The following is an 8687-nucleotide window of genomic DNA, read 5'->3' on the forward strand; positions in this document are numbered from 1 at the left end:
ATGCTGGAAGGTTGGATCAGGTCTGTCTAAAAAGCTATGGTACCCTCTTAACCTCCTGTACCTCAGAATGTGATCTGATTTGAGTACACAGGGCGTTAGGATAGGTCCTAATCCAGTACAACTGATGGCCTTATGGAGAGGTGGGGGGCCAGAGAGACACATATGCAGGGACATACTACGTATAGATGAGGGCGGAAACCGTAGTGGTGTATTTACCAAGTGCTGCCAGCAACCTGCCAAAAGATACAAGACGGACAGACAGCACCAATCTTGCCAACTCTTTATTTTGGACTAGTATGTGTCGGACAATCGTTTTTTTTTGTTGCTTAAGCATGGTGTTCTGTTATGTCAGTTCTAGAAAACTAACACAACTGTCTAGTGCTGACAGACTCAGAGACAGACCACGCCTCCCCAGGTTCCCAGGAGAAACTCAGGGAACTTCCTGTGTTCCTGGATAACTACAGTTTCGCCCTCCCTGGACACCCTGTTGCGGGTCTTTCTTTCTCAAACCATGCTCCACGATGTTACCTCCTAGGTTCATAAGCTATCATCCGCTCCGCCATGTCTCTGGGACCCAGTCAGAATTCTCAGCCTGGAAACACAGGCCCAACTGCAACACTCATCTCCAGTTTGTTTCTCATTGGCCGATGTGGTCAAACTTCTACTCATCCTGAGGCCTTAACTAGTTTACCATGTCCACTGGGAAGCCTCCCAACACCCTTGAGACAGGCTACGGTATTCCTGTGTGCTCTGGGATGGGGGGCGGGGGAGCAGGAGGGCCGGGAGTGGGGTGGGGGTGTGTGTAGCCAACGCCTGGTTATCTGGGGTCTCCTTCTAACTATGAGTTCCTGTCTTGTTTACATCTCAGGGTACTAAGAAGTGCCTGGCGCGTGGAGAACGTGCATTGGGAGATTAAATGAGCAATGTATCTTGCATCCCATCCAACTGGACCCAGATGTATTTATTTTTCCTTTTAGCGGTGGGGGATGGGCAGGTAACCTTTCCAGGGATTGCCCAACAGTCTGTAGAAACGCTGGAGCTGGATGGTGGGGTACCTTCCCTTAATGGTTGCAGGAGGAATTTAGAGTAGACATTCAAAAGCTGTTCCTTGTGTCGCAAGACACTGCACAATAAGGAAGAGAAAAGTAAACAATCTATTCAAAAAAATTACCTTGGCTTGGCCAATATTTTTGAATGTAGTTTTTTATTTTTATTTTATTTTTTTATTTTTTGATAGAAAGTGTCCCTTCTGATCCCCTCTAAACCTTGATTTTTCAACTTCATGTTCATGACCTATAGGCGAAATTAGGAGGTGGACAAAATAGGGGAATTGTTATAACTGAAAGCCATATCTCTTGCTCACTTCTCCAAAAAGTAAAACATTCTTGAGGTTTCAAAATCATTTGCATACAGGGTTATAAATGCTGGACAGCCTGGAAAAGGGGTAGAGAAGAAGAGAGAGGGCTTTGTTGTTTGGGATATTTGAATAGAACCAACTTGAGGAAGACAGAGGAGTAAAGCCAAAAAAAAAAAAAAAAAGAAAGAAAGAAAGAAAAGAAAAGAGAAAGAAAGAAAAATTACTGAATGAGGCAGGCAATGTATCAGAATTTCCAGTTCTCAAGAAATATAGCCTTAAAAAAAAAAAGAAGTCTGGAGCTAGAAGGGAGTAAAAACGGGGTGCAGGGAGGGGTGCTGGCTCTTTACAGCAGGAAGTCTTCCATGGACATCAAGTTATGAAGAAACAACTGTACACAGAAGTCCTTATTCGGAGCGCTAAACTCGATTTCACCACTTAAAGAGAGATACACGCTCCGAGCAGCCTCATCCTGGCGTTGGGGAGACAACTAGCCCAGCAAGAAAGCTCGACTGGGTAGTGGCTCCGGCCAGTGTTAGGGGTTTTATTTGCAAGTCAATGAGCCAAATGGGCAACCGGGCTCGTTGTGCTACGTTCTGCAGGCAAGGTTATTATTATCACCGCCTATTGCTCCACTGAACAATTTCACTGAAAAGGAAGAGTCCTAGCAGTGTATGCGCGCACCGTGCCATGCAGGACGTGCCGCTACGTGCCCACCTCCAAAACGACTTTATTTACAAAGCGATTACCAAGCTATCTATCTGTTTTCCTTTTGCAGCAGCAGCAGCAGCCTTACTCAGCCCTCGAATTTCTTAATTACAAACCCATTTGCTTCTAAATCAACCCCAAACCGTCAGGCAGAGCCCGGAGGGAGGCTGTGCAAGTTTGCACACACCCCCACCTCCTGGATCAAGGGCAACAGCAGAAGCAAGTAACTGTGTATGTGCAAAAAGGTGGATCTGGGGACGAGGATCGCTGAGTTTGTTTACAGAGCAGGGACGCCTCAGCTCGGATGCCAAAGCTACCAAGAGCTGCAAACGCAAACTTAGCAGAAGCACACGTACTCCGAGACAACGTGGAGTAGACAAGAAAGAGTGGAGCGGATCCCCCCGAACGCGGGAACGGAGCCGACCGGGCCTGTGTGCGCGCTCCGTCCACCTGCAGCCGCAGCCGCTCCCCGCCCCCAGCCCCTGTCCTTGAAGAGTGGAGGCGAGGGAAATGCAGCCACACGCAGAAAATATCTCGGTTAGGCTTACACGCTGCCCGTGTAAAAACACAAAGGCGCGGCTGCTCAGGAAAGCGCGCTCAGAGGATAGGGCAGGCTCGGTCCTTTAAAAGCCTAACTCGGAAAAGCACAGCCATTCTTCGCAGGCTGGGGAGGCTTTTGCACCCAAGAAAACTCTGCAGGGCGGGGAGGCTGAACGAACCCCCTTTTCCTGTAGAGGGCAGGGCAGATCACTAGGTGAACCGGGCGAGCGAGCTGGGGAGGGTGGGGAGATCTGGCCAGAGGGAGGCGGAGAGTGCTCCTTGCTCCTCTCCTGTAGGTGCTTCCTTTGCACTGGGTGGCCGAGAGGCTTAGCTCCTTGCCCCGGAGGTGGCAGGCACAACCCTGGCATTTTTGGGGGGCCGGAAAGACATCCACAGTCCGGGGAAGTTCAGGGCGGCGCCGGGGCGCGCAGGCTCCGCGCACGTGCCGCGCGGACCCGCGGACGCGGCTCGGGGACCCGATCCAGGGCGCTCGAGTTCCGGAAATCCGCATCTTCTCACTCGCCGCTGGAGAGGCTCTCGCTCCGCCCTTCCCGAGATCTTTATATTAACTGTGGCCAAAGCCCTAAGAAACACAGCTCATTGTTGGCAGCTGCCGGGCGGTCCTGCGGAGCGGTGAGGGCAGCAGCGGAGGGAAAAAGAAAAGGGAACGGCTCGCAATCTGCCCCAGCGGCTGCTGCAAGACCTCGGCGCCAACCTCGCACGAGCGAGCGCCTCCCAGCCCCTCGGCCGCCGCTCTATGTGCTGCTGAGCCGGTCCTGGACCCGACGAGCCCGCCTTCGGTGTTCCGAGCAGAAATCGCCAAGACGGAAGGTGAGCGCGGCGGGCGAAGCTGGCCAGGGCTGCTGCCAGCCTCGTCCTCCGAGGGCAGGGCTAGCCCCGGGGACGAGCGTGAGGCGGAGCTGGGGAATAACAACAGGATGTGCAACCACAGGGTGAGGAGGGCTGATTGAATGCCTGAAGTTCGCGGCCGGGCTCCGGGGCACTTCCTTTATTAGGCCACTTCGGAGAACCTAGGGGGGTGTGGGCTCCGGCCGCCCCCCCTCCCCCTCCGCTCCCGGATCGCTGGGGAAGGGGGCCGATCGCGCAGCGGCCAGGCTGTGCGGGTCCGGCGGGCGGCAGGTCCGCCGAGGTGGCGAGCTCGGGTGCACGGACTCTGCCGGTGGGTTCCCTCCCCGGGTGGTGGTGGTGGTGGTGGTCTGCTTGCTGCTTGACGTGCGCGCGGGTCCAGGGGCGACAGCAGTGGGGTGCTCTCTGGTGGGCGACACGTGTGGCGCGGGTCTCAAGCGTCTGCTCGTTTCGCTTTCAGGACTGGAAATGGCAGACCATATGATGGCCATGAACCACGGGCGCTTCCCCGACGGCACCAACGGGCTGCACCACCACCCTGCCCACCGCATGGGCATGGGGCAGTTCCCGAGCCCGCATCACCACCAGCAGCAGCAGCCCCAGCACGCCTTCAACGCCCTCATGGGCGAGCACATACACTACGGCGCGGGCAACATGAATGCCACGAGCGGCATCAGGCACGCCATGGGGCCGGGGACTGTGAACGGGGGGCACCCCCCGAGCGCTCTGGCCCCCGCCGCCAGGTTCAACAACTCCCAGTTCATGGGCCCCCCGGTGGCCAGCCAGGGAGGCTCCCTGCCGGCCAGCATGCAGCTGCAGAAGCTCAACAACCAGTATTTCAACCATCACCCCTACCCCCACAACCACTACATGCCGGATTTGCACCCCGCTGCAGGCCACCAGATGAACGGGACAAACCAGCACTTCCGAGATTGCAACCCCAAGCACAGCGGCGGCAGCAGCACCCCTGGCGGCGCGGGCGGCAGCGGCACCCCCGGCGGCTCCGGCGGCACCTCGGGCGGCGCGGGCGGCAGCGGCGCGGGCGGCAGCGGCGGCGGCGGTGGCAACACCATGCCGGCCTCGGTGGCTCACGTCCCCGGGGCAATGCTGCCGCCCAATGTCATAGACACTGATTTCATCGACGAGGAAGTGCTTATGTCCTTGGTGATAGAAATGGGTTTGGACCGCATCAAGGAGCTGCCCGAACTCTGGCTGGGCCAAAACGAGTTTGATTTTATGACGGACTTCGTGTGCAAACAGCAGCCCAGCAGAGTCAGCTGTTGACTCGGTTAACCTCGGCGGCGGCGGAGGCGGCGGGCGAAAGAAATCACCCTCCCCAACCCCCACCCCCAACTTCTTCGGTGTGAATTAAAAAAAAAACAAAACAAAAAAACAAAAAAAAAAAAAAACATTCCCTTAGACGCAGTATCTCACTTTTCAGATCCTGAAAGGTTTGAGAACCTGGAAAAAAAAAAAAAAGTAAACTATAAACTTGTATAAATTGGTTAAAAAAAAAAAAAGATTGCTGCCACTTTTTTCCTGTTCTTGTTTTTACACCTCCCTTATGTAGTTGAAATATCTAGTTAACTTGGTCTTTTTTGTTGTTTGTTTTTACTTCTTATTCCCTCACTTTCTCCAGTGCTCAACTGTTAGATATTAATCTTGGCAAACTGCTTAATCTTGTGGATTTTGTAGATGGTTTCAAATGACTGCGCTGCATTCAGACTTATGAGTGAAAGGAAAAATTGCATTCGTTGGCTGCATGAACTTTGAAGGGCAGATATTACCACTGCACAAGCTGCCATCTCGCTTCATTTTTTTTTTAAACTATGCATTTGAGTACAGACTTAAGTTTTCAAATATGCTAAACTGGAAGAGTAAACAGATGTGGGCCAAACTGTTCCGGATCAGGAAAAGTCATACCGTTCACTTTAAAGTTGGCTGTCTCCCCTCCCCCACATGTACAGACAATAATAGGGTGTGGAATGTCGTCAGTGGCAAACATTTCACAGATTTTTATTTTGTTTCTGTCTTCAACATTTTTGACACTGTGCTAATAGTTATATTCAGTACATGAAAAGATACTACTGTGTTGAAAGCTTTTTAGGAAATTTTGACAGTATTTTTGTACAAAACATTTTTTTGAAAAAATACTTGTTAATTTATTCTATTTTAATTTGCCAATGTCAATAAAAAGTTAAGAAATAACTTGTTTTCTAGAAGTCAGTCATTGGAGGGGGGGTGCCCTTAAGTTGGACTTGTTATTGATTAAGAGTAAGCTTTCTAAAGGATAAGTTAAGGGACACTAAAACAGGTCACGGTGAGCTTAAGGGGGAGCAGGATTTAAGTTAATTGGCAAATGCTGCATTATTACATTTGTAGCATGCCTCTTGGTGTGGCTTAATCAAAGGCTGAGAAGTTGTCAAAGTGCGTTTTTGCTGTTTCTTAACTACATCCAATTCTAGTGAACCTTGACTGGGAAGGCTTGCGATATTAAACATTATATCTTTCTCACTGGGTGGGAGGGAGGGGGAACCAAGCGTTTCTGATTCAACTTCTTAAAAGGAGGTGGACTAGAATAATATACTGAGTGATTGATGGGGGCGGCATTAAATATAAATCCACCTTTATTTCTAGTGATGAATTTTATTTCTGAGCAAAGGTGCTGAGGATAGACACGGTTTCCAACCTAATCTCAAGTAGCTTCTGACTGGGTTACAGTTCTGAGTGGAAGGGGGAGGGCGGGGGCGGAACCTACCTTGAGGCTTCCTATACTATTTAAATTTCACTCAGAGGTTGATTCAAAGGTCAAATTACAACCTTCCTAACATGTGCCCTCCCAAGCATGCCCCATTTCCCAGAGTTCTGAGCTGCTGCTGTCCCGGGCATTAGGTGCCCAGCACCTCAGTATAAAATGATTGTAACAAGCAGGCCATCCCCACATTCAGTGGGTGTCAAGGGCTGCCTTACATAATCAAGCAGAAGTTCAAGTGTCAAAACATCCCAGATGGAAGGGGAAGGAATTAGGTTTTGTTTTCCTGCCGTGTTTTCATGCTTTTGAGAGCAGTATAACCACAGCCAAGAAAAAAAAAAAGACTCGTACTTAACCTATGGAGAGAGTAAGGAAATGCAGAAGCCCTACAAACCGTGCTTCAAAAGAGCAGTTCCTTTCCGGGGTCTGACTCTTTTAAACCCCATGCTTCCCAGTCAGTCAGAACAGGCAGGTTCTGCTCCCTGGGCTGCCCTGGAATCTGGCGTACAAGCTGATTGAGTGAGACTCAGACCGCCTTCCCTCTGTGAGTTCTATTTCCAAGCAGGACAGGTAAAATTAAGATGCATACCGCACTGGGTTTTTTATATCTCTGTAGCTGACATCGTCCTATTCAAGATCATGTTCTATGAAGTTACCCAAAGCTCCCTCACCCCAATTTTCAAACAATCCCGTTTCTCCAATACTTGAAGCTGAAGTTTTTCTTCACCTAAGACATGTCAACAATACTGCATCTTCAACCAGGCAGTAAATCTTCCTAGCTTGGCATTTTCACAGTAAGGTTCCCCACCCCACCCCACCCCCACCCCCACCCCACCCCCACAGCCCCCTCCACCCTCCCACCCCTTTCCACCCTACCCCCTCCACCCTCCCACAGACTCAAGACTCAAGTGGAAAAAAAAATGTTTACATACATATTAATACAGCAATGCTGGCTCTTTTTCACATGTGGGCTTTTTGTTTGTTTGTATGTTTATAAAGAGGAAAGCAAAGAATTGTCACGCCATCACCCTGTATCATTTATTCTGCCGGGAAATAAGCCATAACACCTGCTCTGTCACTACATTCCTCCCGCCGCTCCACGCCGGACACGTATGGAGAGATGTGGAGCTCAAGGAGCTATTCTTAGAACGTGGGCCCATCCCTGCCAGAACAGAGAACTCAAACAGAGGAGCTGGCTAAAAGCACAATTTGTCCTCAGTACAAACACAAATGCACCCCCCTCCCCACCACCACCCATCTCTATTTCATTAAAACTCTCTTGATCAACAATTGAGCAGATCCTACGTGATATCTGCAGGTCGCTTTAGGCAGAGAAAAATAAGCCCTTGTTTAAACAACCCGATTAATGAAACCTGTACAGTGACCTAGATCACCCGGCTCCTGGCAGACATTTGCAAAAAAACCTTCTGTGGTCTTGCTTCCTACTAAGTTGCTCAGAGCATATGGGGAAATTTGACCTCTGTACCTTGGCTGTTTGTCAAAAAGTTCTAATGCGGTACAAGAGGGCTTCTGTTCTTTAGGCTTTGCTCACAAATAGACACTCCATGCTTGATTTTCAAGACGAGATGAGTGATAAGCACAGCCCCATTGATACAGAACAGAAAAATATGTCTGCATTGCATATAATCGTGTGGGTCTGCGGGTGCTTGATAAAAATCCAGGTGGCAGCATCCTTGCGGCTGATAAAGACGTTAGAGCCATGGATAGGTCTTTGAAGAACAGTTACCTAATCACCACTGTTTATGGGGTGCTAGGCTAGAAACACTAGTTCCAGGAGGCTGACATCTATTGTGAAGTTTACGGTCTCTGTGACTTTTACTACTGTAAACGCCTGGGATGGCTATAAATTGATGTCAACATTAAAGGCCAGATCCTTTAGAGCAAAATATTAATCCACTAATCTATTATGGGTGGCTGGCTTTCAAATACTAACTTTGCAGCTCCAGACCATTAGGTGTTTCCGCCCCCTTGTGGAATTTACTCAGAAGGTTTAAGGAAAGCTTTAAAGAAGGTTTTTTTTTTTTATTGTTTGTTTTTTGCCGTTGCTGAAGACTTTGCTTTTTTCCTTGAGCAAATACCCTATGTTTGTGCAATCTTTTTTTTTTTTTAATGAACAAGGATTGGAGATTAAGCACTCTTTATAAAAATAAGAGGATTTTACCTGTCAAGGACTTTAACCTATGATTAAAGGTGCATAATTTGAGATTGGCTTCCCATTTGGAAATATACCCTGGTTAGGGGATTTTCCTTTTGGAAAAGTGAGGGGTGGAGGTTTGGACCAATGCCTTCACCTGTCAGACAGGTGGGGGCTGCAAACATGTGAACCCCCCACAACAGGACTACTGGTTTGTAAATGAGTGTGGAGAAGCCTCCATTTGATGGGGGTGAGGTTAGCCAAGTGGTGGGAAATATTCAGGAATGCAGAATGCAATTATCCATGTTGGA

General features: G+C 49.5%; 1 protein-coding gene across 1 annotated transcript; it reads left to right on the plus strand.

Moving 5' to 3' along the window:
* Window positions 1-3193: 3193 nt before the first annotated feature.
* Cited2 (Cbp/p300 interacting transactivator with Glu/Asp rich carboxy-terminal domain 2) lies at window positions 3194-5677 on the plus strand. The gene is made up of 2 exons (XM_052751100.1): window positions 3194-3433; window positions 3930-5677. The coding sequence occupies exon 2, from the start codon at window positions 3938-3940 to the stop codon at window positions 4751-4753; it is 816 nt and encodes a 271-aa protein (XP_052607060.1). The 5' UTR covers window positions 3194-3433; window positions 3930-3937; the 3' UTR covers window positions 4754-5677.
* The last annotated feature ends 3010 nt before the right edge of the window (window positions 5678-8687 follow it).

The sequence above is a fragment of the Peromyscus californicus genome, unplaced genomic scaffold (genome assembly GCF_007827085.1).
Source record: "Peromyscus californicus insignis strain IS unplaced genomic scaffold, ASM782708v3 Scaffold_22__1_contigs__length_63687245, whole genome shotgun sequence".
NCBI lineage: Eukaryota > Metazoa > Chordata > Mammalia > Rodentia > Cricetidae > Peromyscus > Peromyscus californicus.